The 11,642-nt window shown below is 47.7% G+C and overlaps 1 protein-coding gene across 1 annotated transcript; it reads right to left on the reverse strand.

Moving 5' to 3' along the window:
- Nucleotides 1-2,022: 2,022 nt before the first annotated feature.
- Nucleotides 2,023-11,583, reverse strand: LOC133370569 (homeobox protein MSX-1-like). The gene is made up of 6 exons (XM_061597058.1): nucleotides 11,565-11,583; nucleotides 10,451-10,495; nucleotides 7,662-8,044; nucleotides 5,521-5,687; nucleotides 2,914-3,079; nucleotides 2,023-2,200 (listed from the first exon to the last, which is right to left on the reverse strand). The coding sequence occupies exons 3-5, from the start codon at nucleotides 7,990-7,992 to the stop codon at nucleotides 2,939-2,941; spliced, it is 639 nt and encodes a 212-aa protein (XP_061453042.1). The 5' UTR covers nucleotides 7,993-8,044; nucleotides 10,451-10,495; nucleotides 11,565-11,583; the 3' UTR covers nucleotides 2,023-2,200; nucleotides 2,914-2,938.
- Between the last annotated feature and the right edge of the window lie 59 nt (nucleotides 11,584-11,642).

Below are 11,642 nucleotides of genomic sequence, written 5' to 3' on the forward strand. Positions count from 1 at the left end.
GAATGCAGTCCTTGAGATAAAAAGGGTTGCCTGTTCCTGTATTAACTTTTGGTTAATTGCTTGATCAGAACCTCAAGATTCTGTCAATCTTGCAGGGGGGGGATGCAAATAAAATTACATTAAAAGACCATGTCCCTAACATTTAACCCCAGATGTCCCTAACATTCCCCTCTCCAAGAAAAAAAATTGGACTAGCCCACATTTAAAAAAAAGGGGGGGGCGGAAGGGTGGTCCCTCTATCACCAGCTGCCACAACAGGGAGCTCCAGTAACAGAAGTCGGTTCGCTGCTTCCCACCCACTTTTGAGCAAGCTGTAAATTCAATTAAGGATGCTGTGAACAGAACTCCTGTCATGGGGTGGCTATATAAATTCAGTTAGTACATGAATAATAAATAAATATCCTGGTTAGTGTTGGAATCTGCAGAAAGTTGGAGAGGCAGGAAAAAAATTATATTAGGCCGGTCCAAACAGGAATATTCTATTCACATTTTGATTTTGATGACTTGTGATTACTCTTTTATTACTGTGGTTATGGAGTCCTGCACTGTAAACTGCCCTGGGGAATAGATTAGGAAGGGTGGAACATAAATATCTTAAATAAATGCATTGGGTTGCTTGTATCCAGCAAAAGTCACACACAGAGTAGACCCATTGAAATAAATAGATATGACTAACTGAGGCTTGTTCATTACAATGGGTCTAGACAGAGCAGAACTTAGTTGGGAGTTGTAAGCTGCTCTGGATATGTCACAGAAAGGTGGGGTACAAACAGTAGCGTAATGGCAAATTCAGAAGTGCAGGGTCCCTTCCTGAGAGTCGCAGCCACGTCCCTGCCTCCTTTTTTGCTGCTGGGTTGAGAATGAGATCCTTGTTAATGCCTTCTCCCACAACAACTGGCATCCCTAGGAACCAATAAGCATGAAAGAGGAGTGTGTTAGCTACTGAAAAGAGTCTTCTCAGTGGCTGACTCACCTCCTTTCACCCTGATTGGCTCCAATCAGCAGGAAGGGACAAGGAAGCATGTTAGAAGACTCTTCTCAGTGGCTAACACACTCCCCTTTCATGTTGATTGGCTCATAGGATGCTGGAGATATACGGACTCTGCTGGGACCCTGCTGCTGAGACCCTGGACGACTACACCACTGGGTATAAATCAGGGACAGATATTCTGTGGTCCTCCAGATGTTACCTAGAAAGCTGCCTTATACTGAGTCAGACCATTGGTCCATGTAGCTCAGTATTGTTTACACTGGCTGGCAGCAGCTCTCCAGGGTTTCAGACAGGGAGTCTCCCCCAGTCCTACCTGGAGATGGCAGGGATTGAACCTGGGACCGTCTGCATGCAAAGCGGCCCTAGCTGCAGCCGGCATGGCCAATGGTCAGGGGTAGTGGGAGATGGAGCCCAATAATATCTGAGGGGGACGCAGACGCACCATTCCTAGTATAAATGCCAAAAAACCACACACACACCCCTTGCAGAAGTGCCCTCCTAAAAGACAGAGGACTGGAGTGTCTCTTTTAGGAGGGAGGGAAGGAAGGATTGCTCCTGATGAAGGGTGATTTCACCAGAAACTCAGTAGGCACAACATCTCTAAATGGTGCGGGTTTTGGGAAATAATAAAACATACGTTTTGCTTCAGGATCTTTTGAGGTTTGTCTCCTTTTCTTTCGGTTTTGGAAATGATGCCATGCTTCCTACACACAAGCACACACACACAGAGGAATTCTGTCTCCTCCCCATACCAGTCCTGGGAGTTTTTGGAGGGAAGATTGCCGACCTCGCGACCAGTTTCTGCAGATTGAGGTACGGGCACTGGCAGGTGATGATTTTTCTCTCCCATGCCAAACATTGATCAGATCACCCTATTGCTGATACTATACAACAAGCTGCTGCTTGAGGCACAAGTGCAGGCCAGGCTGGTTTTCCCTCTGGTCATTTGACAGCCCTACATAGTGGTCCCCTGTTACGCATCTACTCTTTTGAACCCTCTGCTGTTAAAAAAGAGTGAACACCCTCAAACATAGTTGCCAACTTTTTATTGCAGAAATGCTGATGCCTGGACTGGGCCATGGATGCAATGAGGCAGGAGGAGACGGAGCAGATCCTGGCAGGCTGGTGGTGGTGCCTGAGGCAAGATGAAATTTGACAAGTCGTGCCAGGGGAGTCTCGGGGTGCAATCTGATGGATCACAGGTGCAGTCTGACAAAAAATAAGAGCTTGTTGGCTGTCCAGACCCCAACACTGGCTACCCAACAGTCAAAAAATTAAGGAACATAGGAGAGCTCACTGAAATCAGTATACCTTACACCAGCCTTTCCCAACCTGGTGCCATCCAGTGGTTTGGACTACAACTCCCATCTGTTCCAGTGTGCTGGCAGGACTGATGGGAGTTGCAGTCCAAAACATCTGGAGCAGGCACCAGCTTAGTGGCAGGGATGGAAGTGTCTGTCAGTTGCAGTTCTCTCCGTTTCTCATTTTTCCAGTCTTAAATTCATCAGTTCTCCACAGTTCTGCAGAAAGTTGTGTTTTTTTTAAATCCTAATGAATATCCAGCATTTTAGTGCGAATTTCTCCTAATAAACACATTTTTGTCTGCAGTTTTCTATGCATTTTGCAATCAATTTCTCCTAACAGAATGCATTGTTGTATGTTATTTTCACTAATATTTTATGCACAACTTCCCCTAATATTAGCATTTTGTAAACATAGATTGGTTGATTTCCCCCTAATATTGGAATGTTGGTTGGCAAACTGCATTGCAAAATTCAGATAAGTGCAAATTTCAAAGGATGGTTGTGTTTCAGTCCTCATATTGCTTTGGAAAGTGCAAAGTTGATAGATTCAGCTTTAAATGTGGACTGAATGGCATTTCTCCCCCGTCCCTAGCTGTGGGGAAGCTACCTTACACCAACCTCTCCCCTTCTGGCTTTCCTCCCCCTAGTATGAGCGCCATCCTAAGGTGGATTGGCCCTGCGGTGGGTTCCCCTTCATGCTGGTGCTGCTGGTGCTGCTGCTGGTGTTCTGTTTCAGGAAGTCTCGCCTTTCCCGGGCTCTCCGGTTTTGGAACCAAATTTTCACCTTGGGGAAAGAAAGGAAGGGAAAGAAAAAGAGGAGATCAGCTGCTTATCCCATGAATTCTACCCACTTGGGAAGCCCCATCCCCTTCTACAAAAATACAGAAGAGAAAAACGGGTCCCAAAAGAGGAAATGGGTCCATGTCCTCTCCCACAGCAACAAGTTGAGGCTCCAGGCAAGTCCGGTCTTACATGTGCACTCATTCAATTATGAGTCTAAATCAGCCTATGCAAAGCTGGTGCCCTCCAGATCTTGTTGGATTACAACTCCCATAATCCACAGCAAGCACATTTGTGGGTTATGGGAGTTGTAGTCCCACAACATTGGGAGGGCACCAGATTGGCAAAGCCTGTTCTAAATGCTCTTAAGAACAGTTCTACAGCTCCATCAAAACGGGACGCTTTAAGAGAGCACACAGAAGCCAGTAACTTAGGGCTTATCCACATGGGAGCATACCGTGGTACTAAAGACACTGCTTTTACAGTTGTGATAGATTTGCAAGATCCACACTTGGTAGCTTCAAATCTGCTGTTTTCCATTCACACTAGTAGGCGTTCCTCTGGGAAGGATTAGTGTCGCTGTTTCCTTGCGGCCCCACCCTCCTAATTTTACATGTTTACTCCCTCTGGTTCAAAGCTGAAGCCAGGAGAGCCCTTGATGTGCAATTGACAAGAAAAATGAAACTGACTAGATCCCCTTCCATTTTCAAAGTGAAAGGTGGGAAGTGAGTGAAAGGCAAACTAGGTAGCAGCTATGGCAGCTTTTGCAGGTGGCAGAGAGAAGGAGATGGGGCATCAGAGAGCCCGCCCACTAAAAAAACATAAAAGCAAAGTGCCTACAAGGAGGAGCACAGCGCAGCTGAGACGGGTTTCCTTTCCTTTTCACATTATTAGCGGATTGTGTTAATACAGTTTTAAAGGGGAAAGCTGCGTGATAGCTTCTGCTTGCCTGCAACATCATGGGAATCATGCCAATTACAAAGGGATGCAAGCAGCACCAGACACACTAAATTGCCGCGTGGATGAGCCCTTAAACTGGTTAATTCACAAGAAGAAACTCTCCTGTTGTTTTGCAGGGGTTGGCGGAATCAAACAGCATCCTGAAAGTACAGTTCCCAGGGTCCTAGGTCAGGTGCCATGATTGTTCAACTGGTTCAATATCTCGAGCATCAAAGGAAAGGGCCATAGCTCAGTGGTAGAGGACCTGATCTGCATGCAAAAGGTCCCAGGTTCAATCCCTGACACCTCCATTGTAAGAAAAAGTTGTGTCTGAGGGTACAGACACACTCACTGTTCTGTCGGTTCCAGTGTGTCTCCACCGCTCCCTTCTGAAAGCAGGGGCACATGATGCTTGTCAAACCCTTTTTACTGTAAAACCTGGTGGGAGCAGCTGGAATGCGTGTTTGTTTGTTTTACTCAGCTTCAAAGACATTTCACAACTGATCGGCAGATCAACCCATTCTCCCTCCAGGTGTGGCCAATGGCAACGCTTTGATCTGGCAACTAGTGTGTTCACAGCCTCACACGCTGCAGAGCTGCTGCCATTCAGTGCAGACAATAAGCTAGATGCACAATGGTCTGACACAGTATAAGGAAAGGTGTGTGTGTGAGTATGTACACTCTGACTTTTTTTTAATTGTTAAATTTATATCCTACCCTTTCTCCCAAAGGAAGCCCTTCTGCATGGCTAGAACATATCCTACTGCATAAAGTTAAGAGTCACTCTCATTGCTCTGCTCACTCTTGCTTCTGGTCACACCCACCATTGGCATGTGCCCCCCAGACGGTTCCCCATGAAGGAATGTGACCCTCGAGCTGAACCCCCACCTCAGTTCAGAGGCACCAGGGGATATTCTAGGACAGGGATAGGGAACTTGTGCCCTCCAGAGATTGTTGGACTACACCTTCCATCATCCGTGACTATTGGGCTGTGCTGGCTGGGGCTGATGGGAACTGGAGTCTAACAACACATGGAGAGCCACAGACTCCCTGTCTTAGGAGCAACTCAGCATTAACTCTGTTGCTCCACTAGGAGGTGCTATCACAGGGCAAAGGAGCAATGCAGGAGAAGGCCACTCTAGGGGCAGCTCAGAGGCCCAGGAGGAGGCTTCAAGAACGGCTGAGCATCAGCCTGTCTTCTGGGCTACTGCCATAGCTGCGGGAGGTGCTTTAAGGGCAAGTGGGTGAGAGTTCTGCCCAGAAGGTTTCACATGGCCCCAGTTCCCCACTTGAATCAGCTGACATAGGGAAGCTGCCCCATACCAAGTGAGACTGCTAGCCCATCTAGCACAGTACTGTCTACTGTGACTGCCAGTGGCCTTCTGGGTTTTCAGACTGGACATCCCCAGCACTGCCTAGGATTGAACCTGGGATCTGCAAAACGCCCACTGTCCCACCAAGCTACGACCCATCCCCAAAGAGTTGGAGTAATAGGTGCTCTCTTACCCGGTTCTCCGTGAGCCCCAGCAGCAGAGCCACCTCCCTCACCTGCTCGGTACTAAGATAGCGTGCTTGTTGAAAGCTGTTCTCCAGGGTTCCCAGCTGAGTCGCAGAGAAGGGCACTCGGGGGCTGCGGGAGGCCAGCTGGGGGCTGCAGCCCACCTGCTTCATCTCTGCAGGGAAGTTAGAAGACCACGTCAGCACCTTCACAGGAGAAGTTCCTGAAGCACAACCTCCTGCACCACCTTCCCAGAATCTCTGTGGCTGGGAGAATCCCCTTAACTCTGCTCCTTCAGGACTCAGATTGCTGAATTTTGCATTACACAAAAAAGGGTCAATGGTTCCCACCTCCCTGTTTAACACCCCAGTCTGTGACAAACTGCCCTATACAGTATCGCCAGAAACAGTGTTGGCTGGTGGCCCCATGTCAGTGGGGCAGTGGAATCTGCTTTGGGATTTAGTCTGAACTTTCAAGGAGGCATTCAAAGTGCTTCAGCACCTTGGAGATCTCTTTGAAAGTTCGGACTAAAGCCTGAAGCAGATCCCACTGTTCCACTGACATGGAGCCACCAGCGACTGCTGACTCAAAAAAAAAAATGCAGCTCAGCCAAATTGGTGTAATATATTCATTGCGGGAACTGGGAAAGATTCTGAACTAGAAGTCAGCCCTGGACCAGATCCCTGAAGAAGCTGCTACCCACTTACTGCAATCTGAGTTGCCAAGAGGCCGTGTGTGTGTGTGTCTGTGTGTGTCTGTCTGCGTGTGTGTGTCTGTCTGCGTGCGTGAGAGAGAGAGATTTGATCTTTTCCCTCTTATGCCTTGAGAATTGGCCCACCACCAGCAAAACTAGGGGCTGACCACATTTCTAGACCTCTTGCTTAATAGCTCTGCAGACAGCCTGCAGTGGTTAAGGTGCTGGACTATGACCTGGGAAACCAGGGTTGGAATCCCCACACAGCCACAAAGCTCACTGGGTGACCTTGGGCCAGTCACTGCCTCTCAGCCTCGGAGAAAGGCAATGGTCAACCCCCTCTGAATACCGCTTACCACGAAAACCCTGTTCATAGGGTCGCCATAAGTCGGGAATAACTTGAAGGCGGTCCATTTCCATTTTCAAATGCACTCAGCAGACACAAATATTAGTACCAGACACACCCCACAGGACCAATTTCATCACAACAGAGCCTCATTCTCCTTTCTGTGATGTGTGGAAAAGGCTTGCATTATCAGTGACTCGCCAAATGTCCATTTGGCCCACCAAGACTCCTGCAGTTGCCGATGCCCTTCAGATGCCAACTATGCCACACATCCGCAAGAGGGTTGGGGATACCCCTGACTGATGGCCTGGGACATATGACACTCCTAGGAAGCAGCTCCAGGAAGGCAAACTCTTGCCTCTCTGCTTTCCCCTCCCACATGGTCTAAATGGAGACCTTAGGCTCCTTGGGGCAGAGACCTCGCTTGTATTTCTTTCTTAGGTTAGTCTTTAAAACACACTGACGATGCCACATAAGGGAACCTCCAGACTGTCAGTATTCTGCGGGAGATTCAACCGCATTCCAGAACTTTAGGTTTGCACATTTAAAGTGTGATAAAGCACTATACATCCACTTGTAGTGTTTTTTTAAAAAACTGACTTTTGTGCAGTTTGAAAAGTGACAAGGAAATGCACTAAAAAGCATGGGATGAACAAATGAGCAACAGGAAGGCATACAAACAGCACATAAATAGATCAGGATGAATGCAGGATGAATGCTCCTTGTCATAAATAAATAATGTAAATGTACTGCCTTCAGGTCGATTCCGACTTATGGCAACCCTACGAATAGGGTTTTCATGAGGCTGAGAGGCAGTGACTGGCCCAAGGTCACCCAGTGAGCTTCATGGCTATGTGGGGATTCGAACCCTAGCCTCCCAGCTCATCCAACACCTTAACCACTACATTACACTGCCTCCCTGCAAATGCTTAATAGAGAATGAATGTTCAGTGAAGACCTGACATAATCTAACCACTGCACAAGCTTTGGACAACCAAACCAGGATGAATGTTGGGGGGAAAATACAACTCTCCCTAAACAATTAACCCTGTTGATAAGAACCTCCCTAATTGGGAGGGAAGGAGGAGACTTTTCTGCAGATGCCTTACTTGGAACGGAAAGGGGCTTGAAGCGGGTACAGCGGACCCAGGTGTAGCCCTGAGGGGAGCCACCCCACTCCATGGTGCCTCCGGCTGGCTCTTCATGGCTCTCTCGTTCCCCTTCAGAACCGTCCAGGGCCAGGATGGAGCGGATGGAGAAATCCGCTACTCGCCGAGAAGGCTTTGTCCTCTGTGGAGCCAGGAGACCCCATTGTCCCAGGTGATAGAAGGGCTGCTGTATTTGGGAGGCAAAAGTGGCAGCAGCCCCCTCTTTGCTGCCCAAGGGCCACGGGAGAAGGGCTCTGGGCCTGTCGAAGCTGGAGAGGCTGAGGTTGGCCATCCCTCCTGAAGGCTGGATGGAGCCTTCCTCGGTGAGCTCAGCCAAAGGGTTTCTGGAAGAGAGGCAAAGAGTGGAAACGGCGGCCACCCTTGTCCCTGCACCATCTATTTAAGAGCCTGCTGCACAGCTAGTGGACGCAGAGGGAGATTTGCAAGGGATTTACCTGGGACCAATCCACAGGCCTGCTCAGGAAGGATAAGATCACCTGATACGGGCCAGATCTGTCAGGGACGGAGGGCATCTACCAATTGGCAAAGTCTCCTCTTACAGGGAAGGGGGGCCTTTGAATGGGACACCTGATCCTCCGGGTCAAAAAAGAGTTTGTGGCAATCAGTGACAACAAATCCTCCTTCCCATCAATTTCTTTGGTAATTCACTGCTAAGCGCAAGAGGTGCAAAGGTGCAGGAGCTTGTTTGAGAGCTGATGCCGTTGGGCCTGGAGGCCCTTCTGCTCAACAAGGCGACGGCCTCTCGGCAGTGAGGCAGAAAGCACTCTGCACATGCTTCAAGAGCCATTTCAATTGCATTTCAATCTTAGCATCCGAGAAAGGTTCTGGAGGGGAAAGAGGTTCTGGGGCCCAAACCTTGCCTTGTGTTAAATCCTAGTTTTCCTTGTGTGACCCGTAGGCCTGAGGAAGTGATGCCTTCCTACGGCCACTCTGAAACCAGGATGAAGCTTTAAGAACACTGAGATAAAGCCCGTAGGAGAGGAGTAATGGACCCTGCAATTCCCTTGGATTAAACGGGCACCCCAGCTCTTTAGGGACCAGTGGTTTGAATGGGGTCTGGAAATGAACAAGAAGCCTGAGCAACTGATAGATACAATGCAGGTGTTTTGTTTTCCAAACATCTGACCTCAGTGAGAATCCAGGCAGCAGTCACCTGAAGTTTATAAACGTTTTTCAAGGTTTCTGAACCTTTCTGCAGGTGAAGGCCTCCTACAGATATCATCTTATCAGGAAGTCCATTCCGCACAATTTAGGAATTGGGCCTTTAGTGTGGCAGCACCTACCCTGTGAAATCCCCTCCCCTTAAATATTAGACAGGCGCCATCTCTGTTGTCCTTTTGGTGCCTACTGAAGACCTTCCTCTTCAAAAAAGTAGAGTCCTCGTCCCAGTCTGCATCTGCTTTAGAATTGTTCTTAGATGTTTAAATTGTTTTATCACGTGTGTTTGCTGCCCTGGGCTCCTTTGGGAGGAAGGGCAAGATATAAATTTAATAATAAGTAAAATAAAGGCACCCCCGCATTATAATAGTTTACAGTGCAATCTTAACCATGCCTACTCAAGTCCTACTGAATTCAGAGGGGCTTACTCTCAGGTGAGTGGGGTTAGGATCGCAGCCTCTGTCTGGATGTAACCAGGGCATGTATAACTGAAGGAAAGGGTTGTATTCCACTAAATTTTACTCAGAGCAGACCCACTGAAATGAATGAACCTAAGTTAGTCATCTATGAATGGATGTGAGAGTTGGACAGTGAAAAAAGCAGAAAAGAGAAAAATCAACTCATTTGAAATGTGGTGTTGGAGGAGAGCTCTGCTCATACCATGGACTGCAAAAAAGGCCAATAATTGGGCATTAGAACAAATTAAACGTCACTAGAAGCTAAAATGATGAAATTGAGGTTATCATACTTTGGATACATCATGAGAAGACATGATTCACTAGAAAAGACAATAATGCTGGGAAAAAGAGAAGGGAGTAGAAAAAGAGGAAGGCCAAACAAGAGATGGATTGATTCCATAGAGGAAGCCACAGACCTGAACTTACAAGATCTGAACAGGGTGGTTCATGACAGATGCTATTGGAGGTCACTGATTCATAGGGTTGCCATAAATCGGAATCGACTTGAAGGTGCATAACAAGAAGTTAGTCATGCCTATTAACTTCAATGGGCCTACTCTGAGTTCCATCTGAATACCATCCAAGGCCTGCTTTCTCCACCTTGCCCATGGTGGCACCACTCTAGGAAGTGCACTCCCCACGAGGATGCGCACTCCACTGCACACATAGGAAGCTGCCTAATACCAAGTCAGACCATGGTCCATCTAGTTCAGTATTGTCTGCACTGGCTTGGCAGTGGCTCTCCGAGATTTTAGAGATTCCCAGCCCTTCCTGCAGATGCCAAGGTTTGAACCTGGAACCTTCTGCATGCAAAGCAGCTGCTCTACCATACTGAGGCCACTTACAGAAGCTGCAAAAGGGCTAAGTGCATCCCTGTTTCTACTGGGCTTTTCTTATGACTGTTTCCCTACCAAACGGGAGCAGGACCAGCAAGCTTGCTAACAGCTGCACCCAGACTCCCACCCTCTGCCCCCAAAGGGAGATTCCCAGGCTGTTGCTTATCATCGTTTTCTCTGACCCCATGTCCCTCTCTCCCTCTCTTCAGTGCTCCCTTCTTCCCTTCTCGTGGTGTCCTTGTCACCCGAATCATGTTTCCTAAGAGGCTCCCATTACCTCCGCCGGTTCCCTGGTTCCCGCAGCACCGTTGTTGGAGAATGCCTGATCCAGCCGCCGGTTCCAGGATTAAGGATTCAGAAGAGACACAAAAGAAAGCAGGAAAAGAGAGCACAATTAACTAATTACCTCTCCCCCTTTCTAATCCCTAGTCAAGGAGCGGCCCGTAACCCAATCTTAGCTGCACCCCATTACACAATAAGGCTCCTGGGAAACCAGCTTAAAGAAAGTAAACATCTGTGTTAAAAGAGCATCTGACTGGCTGGTCAAATGGGTAGAAGAAGACTCTGGCAGGGAGAAGAGACCGAGTTGTACGTCGTTGGCACAAAAAAATTGCCTTTTCAGAAATTTGAGAATAAGAAAATGAAGGGAAAGGCAGATTAGAATTTGAGTGATTGCATTAACCCTCAGTCTGACTGTGCGGAAGACTTTTACATTTCTGAAGTATCCCCCTTTGTTCTCCTGCAAGTTCTTCCTTTTTTGTCTCTCAATCTGAACTCAGGGTTCATCACATCCTAAAATTCTGGGGGGAAAGTTGCACTACTGGCATTGGCTACAGAATGCAGCTTCCTTGAGTATCTCAGCTTTTTACTTAAAAAACAGAGGATGTTTCTGGCCTTCATGGTTGCAGATATTGTTGAAAGCAAATTAATTCACATCTTAGAAGGCAGAAAGAATGGCTGGATGAGATTTCCAAAGAACAGGGGTTTCATATCCTCTATGGCTCCCATGTTGCCTCATGCCACGACCAACAGAATCAGATTAATACATGCAAAACAGAAAAAAATGGCAGACTACATTATGCAAGATGAGAAAAAAACATCCATATTTGAACAATACCAGAGGGATAGCTGCATTAGCTTCTTGCAGCAAAACCAACAAAGAGTCTTGTGGCATCTTAAAGACTAACACATTCATTATGGCATAAGCTGTTGTGGACCAGTCCATCAGATGCAAGGTTATCCTGAGTTCATGTGTGTGTGTGTGTAGACAAACAGTCAGTCAGTCAGACACACATGGGTTTCATCGGGTGGGGATGATGGGTGTCATAATCCCAAATGTCTGGAGGGCACCAGGTTGGCAAAGACTAATAAACACTGTATAATTTTCCCACCTCAGGCAGAGCTGGAGACCTTATCCTCTTGCTCTCTAGTTTAGTGTGAGGTCAAAGGTGAAAGAGGCCCATGCAGTC

Source organism: Rhineura floridana, chromosome 15 (assembly GCF_030035675.1).
Source record: "Rhineura floridana isolate rRhiFlo1 chromosome 15, rRhiFlo1.hap2, whole genome shotgun sequence".
NCBI classification, from domain to species: Eukaryota; Metazoa; Chordata; class Lepidosauria; order Squamata; family Rhineuridae; genus Rhineura; species Rhineura floridana.